This window comes from Gossypium hirsutum, chromosome D08, assembly GCF_007990345.1.
Source record: "Gossypium hirsutum isolate 1008001.06 chromosome D08, Gossypium_hirsutum_v2.1, whole genome shotgun sequence".
In the NCBI taxonomy this organism is placed as follows: Eukaryota; Viridiplantae; Streptophyta; class Magnoliopsida; order Malvales; family Malvaceae; genus Gossypium; species Gossypium hirsutum.
The window spans coordinates 23054764-23079354 of record NC_053444.1 but is presented as its reverse complement, the minus strand read 5'-3'; the positions used below and the strand labels follow the sequence as shown (position 1 = coordinate 23079354).

At 32.6% G+C, this 24591-nt stretch overlaps 1 protein-coding gene and 1 non-coding gene across 3 annotated transcripts; one reads left to right on the top strand and one right to left on the bottom strand.

The window, feature by feature from the left end:
* Window positions 1-972: 972 nt before the first annotated feature.
* Window positions 973-6522, top strand: LOC121220078 (AFG1-like ATPase). Of its 2 annotated transcripts, none has more exons than XM_041099246.1 (15): window positions 973-1284; window positions 1740-2055; window positions 2168-2247; window positions 2603-2703; window positions 2861-2983; window positions 3205-3274; window positions 3688-3774; window positions 3920-3985; window positions 4095-4187; window positions 4310-4366; window positions 4458-4586; window positions 4674-4764; window positions 5181-5269; window positions 5609-5802; window positions 6180-6522. In XM_041099246.1, exons 2-15 carry the CDS (start codon window positions 1830-1832, stop codon window positions 6274-6276), a joined length of 1503 nt encoding a protein of 500 aa, XP_040955180.1. In that variant the 5' UTR covers window positions 973-1284; window positions 1740-1829; the 3' UTR covers window positions 6277-6522. The 2 variants fall into 2 exon arrangements, with proteins under 2 accessions (XP_040955180.1, XP_040955181.1); XM_041099247.1 differs by having other exon boundaries at window positions 979-1284; window positions 2867-2983.
* Window positions 6523-23756: 17234 nt separating this feature from the next.
* Window positions 23757-23863, bottom strand: LOC121220425 (small nucleolar RNA R71). The gene has a single exon (XR_005917627.1). It is a non-coding gene; the product is annotated as a small nucleolar RNA R71 (small nucleolar RNA).
* Window positions 23864-24591: the final 728 nt, after the last annotated feature.

Genomic DNA, 24591 nt, shown 5'->3' with positions numbered 1-24591 from the left:
AAAGTAAAAAGTACATTAGTCAATAAATAATTGGTGACAAATAATTTGTATTATTTTAGTTTTCTATTAACATGTAATTTTAAATTCAAACATGAAACAATTCTACCTCTCTTCCTATGAAAATAAAATAAAATAAAAATGTAAATTTAGTGTCGAATTGAGACTAAATCAATCAAGAAAGTTACTTAAATAACTTTACATATTTACAAAAATATTTTATTATGAGAATATTTTTTTCTTATTTGTAGGAAAAGATAAAAAATTTGCAAGTGTAAATAATATTTTTAAATATAATTAATACAAGATTATAAAACAAAAAATAACACAAATAAATGTATAAAATTTTCATGATAAAAAAATGAAAGAAAATTATAAAATAAATAACATGAATTATTTACCCAAATCACCCAAAAAACAATTTAAAGATAATAATTAGTTGTCTAATGACCAACCTTCTCAAATTATAATTTGAACAATCTCAGACAAGAGGATAGCATGTAAAGATAACAAAATATATTTAGTTAGAGTTTAATATTGTATAAAGTTGTCTTTAATTTTTAAGAATTAAGTTTAGCCTTCAAGTTTAGGTTGTTAGTTAAAAAGGAACAAATTACAAATAGATCATAAGTTTATATAGACTCATATATCACATTGCTTAAAAAAATAAAGCAAATAAAACTTAGAGATTATATAAAGATCTGTTTTGTAAATTTTATTTACAGAAGAATTGATGTATGATATTTTTAGAAAATTTACTCGCAATAAAAAAGACTAAAAAAGAACAAACTATATATTTTTCACGAAATTTTTCTTATCGCACATTTTAACCGTAACGGCAATGGATAACTAACCCTAAGTCTTGAACTGAAAAATCCAAGAAACAAAAACCTTACTTTTACCAAGTAAGGCAAAGCCTCCATTTGATTTTTTTTATTAGGTATATTTAAATAGAAAAAATAGAAATATAGGACTTGGTGCCTTTGCAACGACAGCCCAAGCCTACGTGTAAACCAAACCAAGTTGGCGTTCTCGGTCTCCTCTCACCTCCTCCAACACCCCCCTTTCTTTTCTTTTCTTTCTTTTCTCCCTGTTTCTTGGGAGGGACTTGCCTGAAACTTTGGGTCGCTTATCGTTCCCACAACCCAAAAACAATTTCAACGCATCAATCTTCTTCTTCTTCTTCTTTTTTTTTAAGTTAATTTTTTTTCTTTCCTTGTTTTTCTTCTTGGGAATCTCATATATTTTATATGTCCTACAATTTAATAGAGCCTACTGATTGATCAGGTGAGTTATTTTACTTTTATTTTCTCATTTGACGTCCGAATAATCCATGCTCTCTTTTTTTCCCTCATAAATTCTTTTCTTAATTTTGTTTCTAAACTGGAAATTTGAAGCATTAGGATCGAACGCCGTTTAGATTTCAATGTATACTAATATCATAGAAGAAATAAGAGGCTTGACTGCTTTAGCACTTCCTGTCTTTTTCTGTAATTTTTGTGATTTGTCAATATTCAACCTTTTAATTCACGCCGAACAATTATTCATTGTTTAGATAAAATTCCTGTTTAATCCTATATATATATATTCTTATTCTCTCCAAAAAAGAGCAAAAGTTGATTAATGATGAAATTTTAGGCTGCGCAGACAAGTGGGTTTTATTTTTATATTTAAAATTTAATTCCAGAATTTATTGGGTTTCATAAATCTGCAGACTAACTTCTTTTTTTCTCTTCTTCCAGGAAACTGTATATTTGAAGGAGTTTAAGTACTTCAAGCTCTTATCTAGTTGGAGAATAAACTTTTTACTGGAATTCTGTTGTTAATTGAAAATGAGAGCGGCCGTTCGATCAGTTCGCAACATAAGATCAGCTTTTCCACAGCCGATGAAAAGTTATTCGAGTGCCTTTGTAAGGAAACCAAGCCATTTGATTGAAATCAATTCTACTTCTGTTTATAGACTTCCTGATAATGCCGAAATCGATAGATTTTTATTCCCCGCATTTTTTATATCAACACCTTTCTCAACGGATGCTTCAAGTAAAGTTGACATCACAGGTTCTATTCCCTTTCCATTCTTTTCTGTTTAAGTAGTAAATTTGCTTAGGAAATACACCTGATGCTAAATTGTTGTTTTATTTTATTTTTTCATTATTATTATTATATGCAGAGGTGAACAGAGGAGGCCCCCTTGTGGAGTATGAACGAAGAATTGCAGCTGGTGAACTCTTTGACGGTGATGCCTGCCAGGTATGAATTTCTCTTTAGGCTTGCTTTTTTTTATTTGTTTTGTTTTTGAGGATAAATTGTTAAGTAAATAAAATTATAAGGGTCTTATTCTTGATATTCGAGTTGTTGTTTGTTTGAACCGACCGATTATCAATCAAAAGCAATGCCCTATTTGGATGTAACTTTGCTCACCTGCTCAATACTTAATAGGAATTTCGTGTGACATGGCTTGTAACATATGGAGATCATGTGTTTGTAGTTATTAATTGGTTTGTAATATATGGAAATCATGTGTTCTGCTGGTATTGTGCTAGGCAGTTTTGAGGTGTGGTGGTCAGGTAGCATTGTGACATTATTGTAATAGTGATTTTTGCAGGTAGGCACTTTAAGAGAACTTCAAAGACTTTATGATGAGATTGTTGAGTCAGCTGCAGCCTGTCGGTTGGATCGCTATGCGGTTCCTGAGAAACCTGTTAGGTAATGTTCTGCTTTATTGCCCTCATGTTAGTCCCCTGTTTTCCCATTTTGTTTATTTATGGATAGCCTGTATTCATGCTGTTCATATTAAACACAATTTAGTTTTACTGCATTCTTCTTGTTTTATTTCATTCGTCAATATTTAGTTTTTCTTCAGGAGTAGGTGGTTTTGGTCTCGTTTAATGCTACAGTCTTCATACTCCCCTGTCAAGGGACTATATCTTTACGGAGGAGTAGGCACTGGGAAAACTATGTTGATGGACCTCTTCTTTGATCAATTGTAAGTTTCATTAGCATGTTTATTTTGGTAATTTATCATATATCATGCTGTTAGTTACAATAACGGAGATAAAATCTTATTCAACTCAAAATATGGGTATATGTCCACATAATATATGGTTTCTGATGTGTAAACCTGTGATATCTGACTCATCATTGCTAGCCGTCCCAACTGCTCATACTTGCTGATCCCTATCATACGTTCCATTTCCATTGTTTCAGGCCCTGCAATTGGAGGAAGAAAAGGATCCATTTTCACGACTTTATGTTGGATGTCCACAGCCGCTTGCAGGTGAGAATATGTATGATTGTATGTTTCTCCTAGTTGAAGAAGTTAGTGATTAAGTAAGAAACACCTTGTATTGCAGACAAGACTTAGAAATGAATATAGTGATCGAGCTGTTTCAATTCAACTTCTGTTTTGCTCATTATTGTTAAGTATAAATTGGCATCTGATGATATTTCAACCTTAAAGTTATTGATAGTGTCAGTGACAATTACCTGAATGTGCATATTTGCCAGGTTGCAACCTGTTTATGTGTATTTATTTATGCACCAATATCCTAATGTGTATGTGTGTATGTACTATGTACTTGATCAGACATAAGATTTTCCCATTTTCAAGATTTCACAATTAGTTGGAATTTTTTGACAAAACGATCTTCTGATGCTTTGGTGAGTTATAACAATGACTAACTATTGCAGAGGCACAGGGGTGTGGCAGATCCACTTGAAGTTGTGGCAGGAGAGATATCTGATGATGCGATTTTACTGTGTCTAGATGAATTTATGGTACAACGTTTGTAGTTCTATTAATTTTTCTCAAACAAGGGAAAAAGTTATTGAATTATCATTTATTATTCTGATTAACATTCAAATCAGTTTCTTCATATTTCTGCAGTCAAATTTTGATTTGCACATTTGTGGTCTTTTGTAGGTGACTGATGTAGCTGATGCATTAATATTGAATCGTCTCTTCGGACATTTATTTAGCAATGGAGTTGTAAGTAAACATATCTTGTTGTAATTGTAATTATTTTGTGTTGGCACTCATTTTCTATTTAGATTAACATTAAACTTAATTGCTTGGACTCTGATGGGAGGAAGTGTAGATACTTGTTGCAACTTCAAATCGTGCTCCAGATAATCTTTATGAAGGTGGATTGCAGAGGGATCTTTTTCTACCCTTCATTGCCACTTTGAAGGTATGGGTGCAGACATCTTCTTAATGTAGTAAATTGGGTATTTGATCATTTGGTGGGTGGTAAGTGAAGTTCAATGACCTGTTCAAAAGTTGCTAAAATATCCGGAGCATATGTTTCTGTAGGAAAGATGTGTTGTTCATGAAATTGGTTCAGCAGTAGACTACCGGAAACTGACCTCGGTATGATATAAATCATTCTTGTGTAGATTGACTGAAATTTCATTTCTGCCAATCTAGCCTGAAATTATCATATTCTGATTCTGATACTCAGGCAGAAGAAGGTTTCTACTTCATTGGCAAAGATTTGTCCAGCCTACTAAAAACGACCTTTCAGCAGTTGATTGGTGAACATGTTGCTAGTCCACAAGTGGTTGAAGTAGTTATGGGTAGGACGTTGCAGGTATGTGCTATTGTACTAAATTCTATTGAATGTAGGGTACATGTCTTGATTGATTGATAATGTTTCCTTTTTGTTTCTTTTGACCAGGTTCCTCTTGGTGCTAATGGATGTGCTTATTTCTCGTTTGAGGAACTTTGTGACAGACCTCTTGGGGCTGCAGACTACTTTGGATTGTTCAGTAAGTGATACTCAAGCAATGTTGACGTCTAGACTGCTTTTATTGTTCTGAGTCTCAACTGATTAGGATAAGGATGTCTTGAATAATTTTGGTACTTCAGATTAGAAAAATAATTTATAGTTATTCCTACGGTAAACTGGCATTCATTACCAATAACTGCATGAAAATGTCTGATTTATTACGTTAACCGTGTTCCTCCAGCATGAACCGAAGAAACCATATTCATTTTTACAAAATTTGGTCTCCTTGATGTATTTGACTCACTCATTTTGTCAAAGGGAGGCTTCCTTGGTGCGGAGCAGCCTGTGGATTTAGTTCTTTTGATGGAAGATGCGTTAGGCATCTCCTTTTGGTTAATTTTTCTTTTTTCTTGGATATGTTCCAATTATATTTCTCATATTACCTTCTTCTTGCAGAGAACTTTCACACCCTAGCGCTGGAAGGTGTTCCAAAATTCGGGCTCCACAACAGGACAGCAGCATATCGGTTTGTCACTTTAGTTGATGTATGCTCCATTGCTTCTTATATAGGTTTGACTGTTTTTGGATCTCATAAGACTAGTCTTTCATAGTTACAGAGAAGTGTTTTATCTCATTTCTTTCTTTATTGTCTCTAGATAGATATTGGTTTGGTTCTATATGAGATACAGTAAATGCATGCAGAGCAGTATTGTGAGTACTGGAATGATTCTGTTTACGGTGAATGAATTGCTACCTAGCAGTCCTATTGGGATGAATGAAAATATATGATAGATCCGTATCTTGACTTTGATTCTTCAATGTTATAAAAAAGAAAAAGAAAAAGAAAAGCAAATGTTATTTCTCATTTGCCCATCCTGTGTCAGGTAATGTATGAGAACAAGGCCAGATTGTTGTGTGCTGCTGAGGGTGCCCCACTAGAACTATTTGAAAATATCGTAACCGTTTCAGATGCCCAGTATATGGCTCCCAGAACCTCCTCGAGGTCAAGAAGAAATGATGATTCAAACCTTTGTGTGGATAATGAATTGGGATTTGCAAAGGACCGCACCATTAGTAGGTAAAAATGCTAACCTTCTTCACATATAAACCGTGTCTTATTTATGTTTCTGAACTTTTTTACTTGTACTAGTTTTTCGTTAGTTTTTACTGCAATCAAACACCAGTTGATATGAGCGTACCCTGCTGACTCTGAGGTTTAAAGCTTTTACTTCTGTTTAGTACTTCATGTCTGTTGCTCAAATTCTTTGTTATCCAGATTCGGAAGTGAGTATTAGATGCAGGCATGGTTAACTTCTTTCTATATATATATTTGGAAGATTATAACTTCATACCTATGTCCGACAATTTGGAATGTTTGGTGTTGGGTAATTAGGCATATCCAGGATGACATTGATTTCTTTTAAGAAAATCTGACTCTGAAATACAATTATGCAGACTAACAGAAATGAACAGCAAAGAATACCTTGAACAGCACGCCGAGGAGAGGCAGCTTTCTCAGCAATTTCCCAAGGCAGATGCCGCTCAAGTATAAAAGCATACAGCCAAGATGTGTAATTCTAAACCCAATAACAAAGACATACATTCAACAACGTTTCAGCTGACCCCTGGTGCCTTCGGTCACGAATTTGATCAGGACAACTTTGCATTTCATTTTTATTTTGTTTGTTGTTGGTTGGATCTATGTATGTTAGCAACCACATAGTCATTTGTGTTAGTTTGGATTAAAACGTGACCTTCAAATTTTAACCATATTTAATAATAATAATGAATAATCCAAGTGTCTTTGTCTGGTAATCTTTATATAAATATGAACTTTAAATTAACTACAAGTAAATGATGTAAATGCATTTTAAATTTAAGGAAGCATATTTTATTTTATTAATTTATTTTAAAATTAATAAATTTTAATTTTTAAATTAATTTTTTTATAAAATTTGTTACTAGAAAGTTTTTAATATTTAATAACTTATAGAAAGTTTTTGATATATATTCTTTTTATTACATTTGAGGGCATAACCATTTTCTAAAATAGAATATAATTATCCATCTATGAATAAAGTTACCTAAGTCACATAGTGCTTTTTGACTTATAACATTTTAAGGCTTAAGGTTGGTTCGGATGTTAAGAATAAGACACTACAAAATGATTCAAGCACGAAAATAGTTTGACACATCATATTGTACCCCATATATCCCTTGACATAACTTGAAGTTCACCTCCTTTTATCTCTTTCTCTCACATTTCTTTTTCTCTCCTTATGTAAGACACAATATGATATTGGCAAGTACAATCAGCTTAGGGAGATTTTTGTGCTACATGAATGAAAATTTCCTACATTTTTGTGATTTTGATTTAATCACTTTATTTCGCTTATTTTCACTCACTCTGCTTTTAACCCATTTTATGCTTTTATGTCTCTTGCTTGGCTTTAACCCTCACGACAATGCTTTTGTTCTCTCACTATTTTTCATTTAGGCACTTTTGCTTGCAAGAATCCTATACTTACTATATCATATCGTTTCTTATTTTTTCACTCTGATTTTTATTTTAAAAACCTCCTTAATGTATCTACCTATCCCTCAATATCTATGGTCTGACATCTAAATTCGTGCATTCATTCAAGGACTAAAAAGAAGGGTAAATAAATTTTCTTTAGGCTTATGGTTTCCTTTAAAGGTTCATTAAGAAAGTGGATTAGGCACAATTATAGATACTAGGGTATACATGTATATGGTTGGCTTTTTTGCTTTAGTTTAAACCAAACAATGCCTTAGGTTATCCCTAGGCACTTCAATATTCATGGATTTAGGGTCTGTTTGTTTTATTGAAAATGACCTTCTGAAAATGATTTTTGAAAAATAAACTACTTTCTTGAAAAATCTAACATTTTTTAGTGTTTGGATGAATCTGTATAAAATATTTTCTGTTGTTTGACAGATTTCTTAAAAATATTTCATAAAAGCTATTTTCAATGAAACAAGCATACATTTGAGATTTTCTTATCTTTTTATTGTTTAATTGAGTTTATTTTATATCTATAAATTTATATTTTACATTGTTTTTGCATATATTAAAAATATTTTGTTAAATTCAGATTCATTACAACGCCATTTTTTAGTTACATCACTACCAAGTGAGTATTTTTTATTTAAAAATGTGACATCAACAAAATTGAAAAAAAAATTTAACAATATCAATAATTGGACTTGATTTTCAGATCTGAAAAGTAGAGGGATTAAATTCTTGAAAATAAAAATACAAAGACTAAGTTGTAAATTTATGAAGAGTATATAGACTTACGGCTTATTTTAACCTTTATACTACAAAATATTTATTATTAATATATTTATAATTGTAATAAATATTTATTATTAAAATATTAATATTGAATATTTTCAATAATATGTGAAGAATATTATTTAAAATGATCATTTTTAAAATTTATTATTAAAATAAAACTGAAATGTTAAATAATTTATTACAATAATAAATTATATTAATAATTTATTCTATGACTAAATATAAATAATTAAATATGTATGTTTAATAATATTAAAAAAAGAATATTTTAATAATTTTAATTTTTTTAAAAAAATAAAAATAAAAATTATTATCAATATAATAATTTTAATTTTAAGCTTGATTTAAGTTATTTTTTATATAAAAATAAAATTACCTATAGAGGAGCTCTTATCTGGAAAATGATTTACGCTTTCAAAAGGGTAACTCATTTTATAGCAAAATGAGCTTATTTTACGTTGATTTGAAAGTCATTTTCCATTGACCAAGCTATTTTCTATGAAAAAACACAGGAAAATGTAGAAAACATTTTCTGTAAAATCTTCTACATGTAAACAAACGGACCCTTAGTTACCTAAGTTATGAAATTCTAACTACCTATCATTCAACCAAACATGCATGTTTCCCTATGTATTCTTTCATCATGTGGTATACTCAGTTACCTTTTCCTATTCATAGTGTAATATACTGAACTTACTAGTCCAAAAATTAAACAATTTAGAATCTATTACTATCATGCCAAATTTAAAATTGTATCTCTACAAGCTCATATACAATCACTTGTATAGTCTATACAATCAGTTCTATTTACATGCTCCTAACCAATCACTTGTATTTCTACAAGCTCAAGCACAAATCACACATATAAAATATTGAAATTTAATAAAAAAAATATACTGAAAAGAACTAAAATGACAACAAATAAATTTAAAATTTCTATGTCACCCCTAGACTTTAGATGACACATTGTCCCTAATCTACTTCCCATAAAGATAAGAGAAAGAAACTATCCATTTTTGTTGTGAAAGTGCCTCGAGGTATGTCGAGTCATTCTTCTTTTGTACGTTTTAGCTCCATAATGTAATGCCTCATCATATGGGGTTTCTACACAAAACAAACAACTGATTTTTTTTTTGCAGTTAATTCATTATAATAATAAAAATTATAAAAATCCTATCTAAAGTATGTAAAATTTTTAAAGGAAATCATGACTAAATGTAAGAAAATTAAGAAAGGGAAGAAAATTAATATAAATTCTGAATGTAGTGTGATTATAACTAAAAAGATACCCCTAAAATTAAAGATCCGGAAAGCTTTGCCATTCCTTTAGAAATAAGGGAATTTAATTTTGGGAAGGCCCTCTGTGACTCAAGAGCCAACATAAATATGATGCCCCTGTCTATATATCAGAAATTGGGTTTAGGGGAGATAAAGAACACCTTAATCACACTATAGTTGGCTAATAGGTGATTCGTACACCCTAAAGGTGTATTAGAACATGTATTAGTCAATGTTAGACAATTTATATTTCCTATTGATTTTGTAGTTCTTGACTTTGAGGAGGATATGAAAATTCCCATTCTGTTGGGAAGACCATTCTTAGCCATATCCAAATCTACCATCGATTTAGAAAAAAATGAACTAACTATGAAAATCGATGGAAAGGTGGAAGTGTTTAAGTGCTGTCAGTCCTTAACCAATGTTGGAAACACTAGGTGTTTAGTGTGAACTTGTAATGATATATCTCTTTGTTCCATTAACAACCTTGGTCGAAGGTATTTTCAGTACTCTGTGCATGTAGGGAAGCAGATTTGTGCTCGAGGAAAGGATAAGTGGAAGGATCCAGTCTGGAAGGGAGGTACCTAGAACGATCAGGATGGCCGAGCTTGAAGTCGAAAGTCAATGGAGAAGTGAAGAAGCCTGTTGGATAACACCAGCAGTAAAACTTAAATTTTATTCCGTTGAACTTCATTAATTTGTATAAGATGTATAATTTTAATACTCAGATTATTTTTGAACTTTGGATTGATTTTTATGTAGGAGTAGGGTAGATTAAGTTAGGAGTTAAAATTTGATGAATTCTTAGGTAACTTTGATTTGAGTGGAGCATGTAACAATGAGATGGTGATGTCACGACATCCCCCAAAACATGATTTTTGCAAAAATAGAGCCGATGTTGTGACATTGGCCCAAAAATATCGCAACATTGGTGGCAATAACAAAATTTTGAAACTCCAAGGGGGATGTCGCGACATTGCACCTTGATGTCGACGGTGGTCTAGTGGAAAAGGCTGCCAATGGTTCGACAATGGTGGTTGACAGTGGCCAATGATGGTGGTCAAAGGTCGCCCAATCGTTCTTGACAGTGATTGGTAACGACAGCAGCTCAACGATGGTGACAGTAACGTCAACTATGGTGAAAGTGAAATTCTGTGATGCCAACAATAGTTTGATAGCAAACCAATTTAGATAATTTGGCCTTCACCCAAAAGACCCGAAGTATGCTTTCGGGTAATAATTGTAATTTTTATTTATTATTTTCTAGGATGAAATCATGAAAACTTTGGCTGGTTAGAGTCACTTAATTTTATGCTTTTCTGTGATAGCATGATGATATTTAAATTGACTGCAAAGTATGTTCATGCATATGTATGATAAGCATGCCATAGAGTATAGGAAAAAAATGTCACATGTACTTGTGATGCATTTTTTAATCATTCATGACTAGAACCAAATATAAAAACCTTGCATGTTTTTAAAAGATTGACTATGAGAAGATCCCTAAATAATACCTAAGTCCTCTAGTGATGATCTCTTATGATGGCATGAAATGGACCTACCCAAGGTAGACAATGCCATATGGATATTATTGAGGAGATTTCCTAAAAGAAAAAAGAATTATCATGTAATCGTATGATAGGTGCCTAGCCACGTTGTAGGTGTTATCATACGATATAACAAGAACTTTTTATTGTTTATTGGACAACTAGTCATGCATGTTACTCATTGGGATTGTCCCAAGATGACTCAATCGTGGTGTATTGAATGATAGATGTTGAGTTGATGGTTATACACTCAATATCATACTAGTCAAGTAACTTCCCAATAAGCTATGCTTAAGTTAGAATGATGGCCAAATGAGAGGCGATTATTAGTACATGTGAATGCCTAATAATTAGGTTCACATATTAATTGGATGAAAATTCATGTTCTCACTAGTTGATTAAGATTGCCTCAAGGTGACTTAATTCAATGAGTGTAGTAATTATCGCTCCAACAACTTACAATTGTTTTCAAGGTTTAATGAAGGAGTATGCATCATCTTAATTCATATCATATGTTGCAAAATATTTTCTTAATATTTGCTAAATACAAAAATATTAGTGAATGAATATATTATTTTTTAGTTTGAAAAATGACCCTACTCTCTTACTAAACATACTTACTGAGAACAAATTGAACAAAAATAACTATAAGGAATGAAAAAAGAACCTCATAATTGTCCTGAGCTGACTCAAAATGGTTCTTGATAATAAATGTCCACCAACCACTCAAGCTGAGGCTAGAAAACGATGGGAGGAGTCTGATTAAATAGCTCGTTGCTATATGCTGGAAAGCATGACAAACACCCTTTATAAGCAACAATAGAGTTGTAAGACTGCCAAAGTGATTCTAGACAAACTAGAGGACATGTTGAAAGGCAAAGTTTCCTTGGCTCGACGTCGATTATAACTAGTTTGATGAATGCCCAATAAAAACTCAATATTTTTTTCAAAGACCATATGATAACTCTTATAGGATACTTTGTCGAGGCCACGGATAATGAGGCCAATCTGAAATAGAACACAAAAATATAGATGGTGTTCAAAAGCTTATCCAATGGATTTGTAGGCTTTAAGGCCACTTATAATCTTGGGAACAAGAATATGATGCTTATACACCACATGAAGGAGATATAATGCTATGAGTTAATTTTGAGTGACAGTTATCTGGTCCAAAAAGTAGAAGCAAACGTAGTGATTTCTTCTTACTCTAAAGGGAAGGGAAAGTATGCTAAAAGAAACATGGCTAAGTCCTCTTGGCCACCTAAAGTGGAAAGAAGAGAACTAAGAATCCTAAAGAAGTATCTAAGTCTAAGTGTTTCTTCTACAACAAGAAAGGGTACTTCAAGGTCTACTGCAAAGAGTGGAAGGATTACCTAGCCACTAAATGCAAAGGTATGAAACTCTTTATGATAGAAATATACTTAGCAGAAGATTCAAAAAACCATTGGGCTATTGATTCAGTAGCCACTAATCATGTATGTGTTCTCTATAAGGGTTCGAGGAAAAGAAATATTTTAAAGAGCTTATTGTTACAGACCGAAAATGGGATAGGTGTGTTGACAAAAGTAGTGGGAGATGTACATCTTTATTTTGATAATTTTAGGAAGATTATTTTGAAAGATGTTTTCTATGTACAAATTTTCAAAAGAAACTTAATTTCTATTGGAGGTTTATTTAAAGACGACTTGACTGTGCCTTTTAACAATAGTGTTGCAATATTTAGAAATTTTACTCTTTATCTGTAATGGATGGATGAATAATAATATCTATTTTATCAAACCAAAGATGCACACACACTACTTGAAACTGAAATTTCGAATAGAATACTTAAAACTTCTCACTCTAATGAGCCGTACCATTGGCATTTGAGAATTGTTCATGTTAACCAATAAAGAATCACTAGACTTGTGAAAGATGGAACTTTAAGTCCACTTAAAGAAATTGATCTTCCACAATGTGACTCTTGCTTGAAAGGTAAGATGACTAGAGATCTTTTAATGCAAAAGGAACGAGGGCCGTGAAACCTTTAGAACTCGTGCACAGTGATGTATGTGACCCCATGAATGTCAATGCAAGAGATGGTTATGATTATTACGTAACATTTATTGATGATTATTTCAAATATGGGTATGTGTATCTAATGTACCACAAAAGTGAAACCTTTGATAAATTCAAAGAGTTCCATGTGGAAGTGGAGAAACAACTAAGTTTACCTATAAAGGCACTTCAGTTTGATCAATGAACCTAGTGTTGTGACTTCTAGTATGCAATGTCGAATCATTTAAATCAATAGGTTGTTATCATGACATCAAACTGGGGACATCACAACATTGAAGGTTGGTGTCCCGACATCTTTATGGTGGTGATGCGATTTTGAAGGCAGATTTCATCAATTTTTGTATCCTATGATTCAACCTGCCAAACTATACAAAATAATGGTCTAATGACCCAACATGCAAAACATTTCATCCTATAATGATATTCAATTACACATTTCCATTCTTTAAAACCTTTAAACCATATATATACATGTTATAGTAATTCATATATCAACTTCCATTTAAGATTCCCTAATAAAAACACTCAATTGACCATTTATAACCTTAAAACAATTCAAACCTAGGTACATGTAATTTATTGAAACATAAAGAACGATACAAACATTTTGGAGTCAAGAATTTGTGATCCAAATGTTACTTCACTTCTTTAGGCTTTGAGATCCACTAATATATTTTAACGGAACAAATAAACTGTACACTGAGTGGTAAAGCTTAGTGGTACATCTATGATTTAAGTAATTGAAACAATATCATTAGTTAAACGAACCTAATCAATTCAAGTTCTAAATTCAACCAATTCATATACCATTCAAACCAAGTGACCAAAATGATGCATAAACTCATTTAGCTAAGCTTATACTTTTATACCAAATCATGCTACATTACAATCAACAATTCAATGTAAACATGTCATGCCATATTTTCTACTATAAAATCAAGTTCATTCTTATTTAAACTTATACATTATTTATATCATCATCACATTTCTGTATCAAATCCAATGATTTGTTATGTTACTAATCGGCCCTCCGGGCTAGTATAAATCGGTTCACATGATTATCACAGGGTATTGTTAATCACATTTCACATATGTATACAAGACCCATTCAAGACCATAAGTGGCTCAATAGAGCATGGCCAGAAGGCATCGAATCATATCAAAATAAGGCACATAACATTACAAACATAATGAGCATAGGAAACATATGTATTAATGTGACAACCATCATAACTACAACCAAAGCATCATAAAATGATACCAATTCTTGTAAGATCATCTAATTTTCATTTCTTTTGACTAAATTACTTAGCTATACTATAACGGTTACAATTACAAACTTTTATGTCATAGCATAACAAGTTTATTTTTCATTATTCGATTTCAAGATTCAATTTAACATTTCGCCCAATCCAATCTTACTAAAAATGGATTGCACATGCGGGTAAACTACACCACACCAAGATAGATCATATGAGCATAAATTACACCACACCAAAGCACTTGAGTGTGAAGCCCGTAGGCAACAAATACATATGCATATACAAATACATCCCTCCACCACACCAAGGTCTATGGAGAGACAATGAATACTCGATGATTCACAACAAATGTTAGATCCCAAATGATATATCATAATATCTACATCATTAACAAACCCATACACAAATACGCATATAACCCCATTGACATGCCAACTGTATCTTAGCCTTTCTACTAAGTTTACATGGGCGTCAAACATTCATGTATCATAGTCTCGTTTCATTTCATCATTAATTATACATGTCTAATTTCATATAAAATAGTTCATACTATATTCATGTCACATATCATATATCAATTATATCACACTCTCTTTTATACTATATTCATGTCACACCCGGATATCTTTAAAGACCCAATTAGGAGGAAATTTGAGACTTAATTGAAAATATGGTAAGTTGATGGGCTCTACTAGGTAATTAGGGAAAAATTTTAAACCAACAAACAACTAGTTAAGTTCTAATTCTGGTTTGGTTAGGGTGGAATCGACTGGTTCCTTAGTTGGAGACATAATGATTTTGATAATTGGCTAGGAGGGTTTGGAAAACCGTGTATAGGAGTTATGTATATAGGTGAAAGAGGACATTTTGGAAGAGGAGAAAAATCCTCATTAATTCAGTCTATAAATTTCTTTCTTTTATTTTTTTTTGTCTTTTTTCGTTGTTCCGGAGAAGAAAAGAATTTAGGAGAGCTCTACATGGAGACGTAGTCATGAGAATTGGAGTCTAGAAGTAGAAAAATCAAGTAACTGATACGTGGTCGGCCTAGAGTTCTTTGTCATTGAGAAAAACTCTCTAGGCCGACCACCATGATCAATCTTTGGAGAATCGCTGAAATCATCAAGAGTTCTTTCTTCTTTCTTCTTTATTTTATGTTCTTATTCATTCAAATAGGTTTACAAATTATTCAATTGGTCTTCCGTTAATGATAATGACTTAATCTTGTTTTAGCTGGAATGATTGCATTATTTTGATAAAATTCATTTGATTCATGTTTAAGATGTTTTGTGCCTCAGTTGTTCATGTTTCTAATTAAAATCATTTATGTATTTTGTAACAGCCCGTTTTTAGTGAAATCAGAATAGTGGTTTTGGGACCACAAGTTTGATGTGAAAATATTTATTTTATTATTATTTTAATTTCTATGGTATGTTAGTAGTGTTGTATAAAAATTTTGTTAAGAAATTTTATCGTTTGCATGTTTAATTTGGTGAAAAGGATTAAATTGAAAAATGTGCAAAAGTAGAGTTCTATTAGTTAAAACAACTAATTTGCTATGAAACTTTAAAGTGGTTGGATTTAAATGGTAATTTTACCATTCATGAAGTTGGTGGACAAATATGAACATAAAAGGAAGTGTTTTTAAAGTTAATTAATAAGGTTAAGTTAGTAAATTGATAAATATGTTATGTAAATTAAAGAAAACAAACATATCATCTTTGTTGTTGTGTTCTTCCACCGATTATTGAAGAGTAGAAATCAATTGATAGGGTTTTAAAGCTTCGATTATATCTCCCTTACATGTAAGTGAACTTCAGTTTCATTTTTAATGATTTTTATGTTTTCGAAATCATTGTAGCTTAATCTATCTAGCCTAGGGACTAATTTGCAAAATTGTTAAAAGGTTAGGGTTTTGCCATAAAAGTTTTTATGTGATTTTTTAAGTTTGATGGAAGAAAATGAATCTTTGTTGTTAAATAAACAACTTTTGTAAAGTGAATTTTGTTGAAAGTGTCAATAAAATGTGTAAAATACATAGTGAAATTGTGAAATAATGATTTGTGTGAGTTGCTATGCTATGAGTTTATAGAGAATTCTACTGGCTTAGTATGTGGATGGAATTGCATGAATTTCAATTTACGAGCTTAAAGACTAAATTGTAAAGAAGTTAAAATATTATGGGTAAAGTGTAAATTTGTGAAAGTATGTATTTTTGACTGAATTGAGTAGAATGAATATTGAATGGATTGAATTTGCTTATTTAGATCAAGTTAAGTCTCGTACGGATCTAGATCGAAGGAAAGATAAAGTAATAGACTAGTTGGTCCTATTTTGTCGTTTTTGTGATCGAGGTAAGTTCGTATGTTTAAATAGTGTTTTAATGTATTTGATTTAAATGCTATTATGTTATTCACCATATCATGTCATGAAGAAAATCCAATGACGTTATGACGACTATTGAACCCCGTTTGAACCTTAGGAATATATAGGATACAAATGACATGTCATTAGGGTTACCATGTTACGGGTGCTGGTCCTGAATGTCCTACCAATGGCTGAGTTTTATCATTTGTTGCAGGCACTCATCAGCTTATGTTAGAGGCATCGTGTAGCTACATTCCGACCATCAGCTTGTGTTAGCAAACCCATTTATGGCTTAAGTGAGCGTCTATGTAAAGGAAAGGAAAAGGAAATGAATGGTTTCAACCATGTATTTAGCACACTTTGTGTGAGCTTCTCGTGTATCCGGTATTATTCTAAGTGGTTTAATGGGCGTAAAAAGGGAAAAAAATGGTAAATGTATCGAAAGCTAAATTAACAAACTCTCGAAAAGGTATGAAATGTTGATGATCAAAGTATGAATACTTATGTTTATGAAATGTATGATTTAAGTGATGTTAAGCTCATGTACTATTCCTTACCATGTGATGATATTGTTAAGTTATGTGTTTAATCACTAACTTGTGTTGTTGATCTTGCTTAGGCTTGTGCCAAGCTATGTTGGATTGATTCATGTCTATTTTTATGATTATACATTGAAATGGTAAGCTATGTTCATGATTTACGAACTTACTAAGCATTATGTGCTTATGTCATTTTTCTTTCCTATGTTTTATAGATTATCGAAAACTCGATCAGTTTGGAAGCTCGTCGGAGACCTATCACACTATCCAACAACTATATCAGTAGATTTTGATGTTTTGGTCATGGTTATAGTGGCATGTATAGGTGAATTGTGTTTGATGAGAGAATTTTCATGTTTGGCTTGTAACTTTGGTATTATAGTTGATGAACTTTTGGCATTTTGATGCTTTGATGGTTGGTGTTGAAATGGTCAAATGATGGTATTTTTTGGATGACCACCTTGGTATGTTTGAATGTGATTTGGCATGTGGTCATTGTGGTAAGTTTTGGTATGGAAATAGGTTAGAGATGTATGGGTGATGAATGACTAAATTATGCATATGTTTAAGTATGTTTGGTTAATGTGATTGAGGTGCCTTTTGGGCACATTGGTTTTATGGATAAATGACCTATTCAATTGGTCTTATTATGCATGTTTTAAGCATATTTTAAAGGCTTGATTGTATGTGCAAATGGCTTTTAGGTGTGTGATTGATTTGGGTGAATGAAATGTCTTGAAATTGGCCTATTTCTTGTCCACACGGCCAAAGAAATGGGCGTGTGTCTTAGCCGTGTGTGACATACGACCATGCGATACGGCCGTGTGTCCTCTGCAGGTTTCAAAGGGTTACATGTAACTGCTCGTTTTTCAGTGGTGTCGAAAACAGTGGTTTCGGGCCACAAGTCCATGAGTAAGTTCGTAAATATTATAATTTAATATTTATGAGTCAAATATGGTTTTAAAAAGGTTTTTGATTCGATAATTTATGCTATTTGAATGCTTAATTTAGTTCAAATGGTAAGACCCTAAGGTCAAGTGGTTTTAGAAAATGAGGTATCGGGACCTTGTTTCTATTAACCAAACCGTAAATATTTTTATAAATATTTAAAGAATGTCATTAAGATGGTATTAAAGTTTCGTTGAAAAATTTTAACGTTTCGATAGTTAATTAAGCGAAAAGGACTAAATTGTAAAAGTTGAAAAAGTAAATCGCTATTAGTTTAAAGGTGTTAATTGATTAAAAAGATTATAATTGGATGGCCTTATTGAGTAAATTAGCCATCCTAAAGATAGTGGGACGGTTGGATGCTTTAATTTCTTTTAATTATAATGTTTTATATGTTATTTTATTAATAAAATAAAATAAAAGGTTAATGCGTAATAGTTTTCTTCCCCATTTGGTTTTGTTCTTCACCGAACCACCATGGGAGATTTTGAAGCTCGACTAACCATGTTTCTTTACATGTAAGCCCTTAAGCTATCCGTTTTTAATAATTTTTATGTTTCTGAAATCATTACAACTAGGTCCAGCTAGCCCTTACCTTTGATTTTAAAACTATTAAATATTTTGAATGTTTCCATTGATGAATCTAGTGATTTTTATGTTAAATAATGAATTTGATATATTGGTTGTTATTTAAAAGTATTTTGTTAAGTGATTTTTGATGAATTTATCGATTATGGACTAAATTGCTAAAATAATAAAAGTACAAGGATTTGATGTGAAATTGTTGCAAAAATGGGCTGAAATGGAGGCTATGAATATTCGAATAGTGTAAAATTCAATAAAAATGATTAAGTTGCATGTTTTAGGCTCAGGGACTAAATTGAATAAAAGTAAAATTTTAGGGGCAATTTTGTGAAATGTTAAAAATTACTAAATTGCATAAAACACATTTTTTTATTGTCTAAATTAATGGATTGAATAAAACTATTAATTTAGATCAAGATCGAGTGAAAATTCGAGGAGAATAAAAATTACCAAAATGCCCTTGTACTTTGACATTTCTACAATTTAGCCAGGTAAGTCCGTATGAACTGAATTCTGTATAATGCTGATTAATTGAATGTTATTATGTGATTCTATTGTGATTGAATCAATAAATATATGTTATTGTACAATTTATCGAGTAAAGAGACAATGGAAATTTAACGACGTGCGACGATTATCGAGCCCCGTTTGAACCTTAGGAATATATAAGATACAAATGACATGTCATTAGGGTTTCCATGTTTCAGGTGTTGGCCCTGAATGTCCTACCGATGACGGAGTTCCAACATGTGTTACAAATACTTGACAGCTTGTGTGAGCAGCACCGTGTAGCTATGTTCTGACTGATAGCTTGTGTAAGCATACACAGGTTACTATGTTTTGGGTGCTGGTCTTGAATATCCTACCGATGGCTAAGGTTCGACATTAGTTGCGGATACTCGACAGCTTGTGTGAGAAGCATTGTGTAGCTTACATTCTGACCGACAGCTTGTGTGAGCAGGCCCATTTTACTGCTCGTGTAAGCTATGACTATATGTTTAGCACACTTTGTGTGAACTTTCCCGCGTATCTGGTATTATTCTAAGTGGTTCAACAGGCATAAAAAGGGAAGGAACGATAAGTATTTAAATGACTTATGTCATGAATTTATGAAAAGGAATGAAAAGGTAATGTTCAATGAAAGTATGTTTACGCTCATGAAATTGAAGATTTCAAATGATGTTGTTCATGTACATGACTTACCTTATGTTATTTCAATTGATTTATGAGTTGATGCTCTATCATTAGTTGTGGATGATGCTTAGGCTTGTGCCAAGCTTATGATTGGATTATATCATGCTTAGATTTAATGAAATAAATTGAAACGGTAAGTGTTCAATTGGTAATGTGCTTATGTACATGAAAATGTCGTATAAATTAAAAGTATGTAATTTCTTATGAAATGGTTTATCATTTAGTTGATTTCAAAGGAGCTATGTTAAATGCACTAGCTTGTAGTCATGGTTGATGTTATGCGTATGTATTGTATTATGCAAAGGAAACAAGTATGAAAAGGTAATGAAATTGGTAAGTTCATAGTTGAAATGAAATATGATGAAACAAAAGGGAATGATGAGTTAAAAGATGTACTTTTATGTGTGAAGTTTATGCATGTTATGGATGAATATACCTAGCTCATGAAAAAATATGCTAATTAATGAAATGATGTTGCTATTTAAGCTAAAGTAAGTAAATGGAAGGGTTTAAAGTCTTATGAAATCCTACTATGCTAGGAATGATAAATATATATATGGTGTTGATAGACTTATTCCATTGTGAGTTGATATTATGGTTCGATAAATATTGATGCATTGGTATAGGTTTATATTTAACCTACAATTTTCATTATTGAAATGGAATGTTATGTTTAAGTTTATACGAGCTTACTAAGCATTCATTGCTTATGTGATTATCTTTCTCTTACTTTACAGATTATCGGGAGCTCGATTGGGTTGGAAGCTAGTCAGAGATCCATCACACTGTCCATTGATTTTATCGGTAGATTTCGATGCTTTGGTCGTAGTTATAGTGGCATGTATAGGTGGACTTATGTCTAATGTTTAGTTAATGATATCGGCATGTAATGTTGCTTTGAATTTGTGAAACTTATGATATTGGATGCCTTGATGGTTGGTGTGCTTTTGGCACTTTGATGTTTAAAGGTTGGTGTTTATAAGATCAAATTGATGCATGGTTTTATGGAAAAAGTGGTAAGAGTTGACATGTTAGCAAAGTGATCATTTAGGGCATGTTTTGATATGAAATTTGGTCAAGTATGTTTGGTTGAGGTATGACCATTTGGACATAATTTGGTATGTATATATGTTGGTTGATGGAATCATTTGGAAATGAATAGAATGATGACATTTAAATGGTTTTGATGCATGTGGGAAGTGGTCCTAATGGTAAGGTCATTTTTATATGTTTTGATATGGAAATAAGTCATTTGATAAATGGTTAAATATGCACATGTATAGGTATTTTGGTGCTTTTATGGTTAATGTTGAAATGGTCAAGTAGATGTATGTTTTTATTTATCAATTTGGTATATTTTGTTGAGGTTTGATATATGGTCAATTATGCTATATCTTGGCATGATGATTTGTGGTTGTGTATACTTGATTTATGCCAAAACATGTATGTGTTTAGGTTGATTTTAAGATTATGTTTGAGGTGCCTTTTTGGGCATATTGGTTGTATGATAAATACCATAATGATCTAGTTTTATTATGCATGTTTTAAGTGCATTCTGAATGCTTGAATATAGGTACAATGGCTTGTATGTGTAACCTTGTTTTGGGTGAGAGAATTGGCATGAAAATGGCCTATTTCTTGTCCACACGGCCATGCAATACAGCCGTGTGTCCCCTGTAGGATTTTAAAGGTTCCATTTTGAGAGTTACACAGCCTGGAACATGGGCATGTGGCTTGGCCGTGTGAACCAAGCCAAAGAGTTACACGGGCATGGATAGGGGCAGGGACACGGCCGCGTGTCCCTACTTCGAATGCCCACACGCCCTGAGACACAGGCGTGTGTCTCAATCGTGTGAGTCACACGGCCTGGCCACACGGCTGTGTGACCTCTATAATATGAATTTTTCTATCTTTTGCCATGAAATTCTAAATGTTTTTGATTTAGTCCCGAATCATTTCTAAAGTGTTTTTAAGGCCTTGAAGGCTTGAAAAAGGGACGTTATGCATGTGTTTGATTGGATTTTGCAATGATTATGAAATGTTGGAAATTAATGATTTGAGTTATGTTTTTACGGTAATGCTCTGTAACCCTATTTCGACAACGGATATGGGTTAGAGGTGTTACATTGCAAGTCAGGCAGTTTACATGGCCTAGCACACAGCTTGACACACGGGCGTATGGCTTGGCCGTATGGCCCAAGTCAGAGAGTTACACGAGCATGGACACAAGTTGGGACACGGTCATGTGTCCCTATTTCGATTGGTACACGGCTTGAGACACGGTCATGTGTCTCAGCCGTGTGAGTCACACGGCCGTGTGACCTCTACAGTGTGAAATTTTCTATTTTTTTCCAAAAAGTTCTAAATGTTCTCGATTTAGTCCCAAATCATTTCTAAAGTGTTTCTAAGGCCTCGGGGGCTTGAATAAGGGACAATAAGCATGATTTTGAATGAATTCTGCCATGATTTATGAAATGTTTGGAAATTAAATGTTTTAAGTTACGATTTTACGGTAATGCTCTGTAACTCAATTCCGGCGAAAGATACGGATTAGGGGTGTGACATATTTCAAGCATCAAAATATGTTTGGATGCTTTAGAATTAGTTGATCAATCTTAACCATATGGCAATTAGTGGACAAAATAATTGGAAGGTGCCTGTTTAATTTAGATATTGATCCAATTAAATTAGAGGTTCGTAATAACTCGGGAGAGCTCTATTACCTTGCATAACCTTAGGTTTATGTGATTAAATTGTTTCAAAGCTGATTCATCCCTATTACTTCACATAAATTCTAAGGAATCCTTAGTTAAATATGGACATAGAAATATACATGTTTTATTAAGTATAATATTTCGAAAGAACTTATATTAGATTCCAAGTTAATGAATGATCGAGTGGCCTTGGAATTCTTTCCGGAACATTATTAAACATGTTGAGAATGAATTGAGTCAAGTATTGCAACATTCTAGCTTATTCATGTTATTATTGTTAAACTTGTGAAATTGTTATTAAACCATCACCTTGCATTTTATTTCAATCATTGCATTCAGGTTAATGAATTTGCATTTAGTTAATTAAATTAAATTTATCCATCACTTTAAAAGATAGTGTTTTTATTAACCAACTTGTGAATAGTAATTTAACAATTATCAATTTAAACACATCCCTGTGGAGACGACAATTCTTTTACTCACTTATAACTTGATAACGACTGTGTACACTTGCACATTCCATCGCAAACCAGGTTTTTGGCATTGTTGCTAGGGATTTTTAATTTAAACATTATTTGTGAAATTATTACTTGCAATTTGGTTTAAGAATTTTTTAATTTTTAATTAATTAATTTTTAATTTTTTTGTGATTTTATTTTGAAGTGTTTATGAGCATAGATCGAATAACCGATTTACTCATTGTAGACCCTGAAATCGAGTGGACATTTAGACAAAGGAGACGAGAAAGATTAACCCGGAGACAAGTCACAGAAATGAACCTAAAATCCTAACGAAGTGCAAGGGAATGGAGCCATTAATGTTCGTAACCTAATCCTTATTGCTGATGAAATGGATCAAGCCATAAGGCAGTACGCTGGGCCATTTTTTAATGAGTTAAATTTGAGAATTAATAGATTGGAGGTCGAGGCATTGTAGTTTGAATTGAAGCCTATGATGTTCTAGATTCTTCAGAAAGTGGGCCAATTTAGTGGAATGCTAACAGAAGATCCACACCTTTACCTTTGACTGGTTATGGAGAAAAGGGTTTCCTTTAAGATAGCGGGTGTAATCGAAGATGCATTGAGGTTGAAGTTGTGTCCATTATCACTGCGAGATCGAGTACGAGCATGGCTTAATTCGTTGCCACCGAATTCAATTTCTACTTGGAAAAAATTAGCAAAATGCTTTCTGGTAAAATATTTCCCACCTAGCAAAAATGCTAAGTTGGGGAATGAGATCCCCACATTTCTACAAATGGATGACGAATCCTTATATGAGGTATGAGAAAGATTCAAAGAGTTACGATGCAAATGCCCTCACCACAGGATTCCACATTGCATCTAGGTGGAGATGTTTTATAACGGTCTCAACGCACACATTAGGCTGGTGGTAGATGCTTTTACGAACGGTGCTCTCTTATCAAAGTCTTATAATGAAGCTTATGAAATCATCAAGAGAATGTTCTATCTCTTATCGAAGTCTTATAATGAAGTAGATGCTCTTACTTCACTCTCAGCTCAGGTATCTTCTATATCTTCAATGCTAAAACAGTTTGCTACTAACGGTTTAAATCATGTTGTAGTTCAACCACCGAGTCAATTCAACAATGTTTCCTATGCATATTGTGGGGACATACATTCGTTTGAGAATTTCCCATCAAATCTTGAGTCTGTTTATTATGTAGGGAATCAAAACCATAATAGAAGTGGACAAGGACCACAATCCAACTTCTATAATCCTTCACGGCGAAACCATCCAAACTTGGAATAAGCAAGGAGCTGGACCGAACAACACTTACATGCAACATAAATCAAATCAACCACTAGGGTTCAATCAAAAAGTTCAAAAACCACCACAAGTTGAATCATCTAATAGTTTGGAGGATTTGTTGAAGGCATACATGGCGAAGAATAATAGTTTAATCCAAAGCCAAGCAACAACATTGAAAACTTTGGAAAACCACATGGGTTAGTTAGCTACAGAGCTTCATAATAGACCACTAGGAGCCTTACCGAGTGACACAAAAAATCCAAGGAATTTAGGTAAGGAACACTGC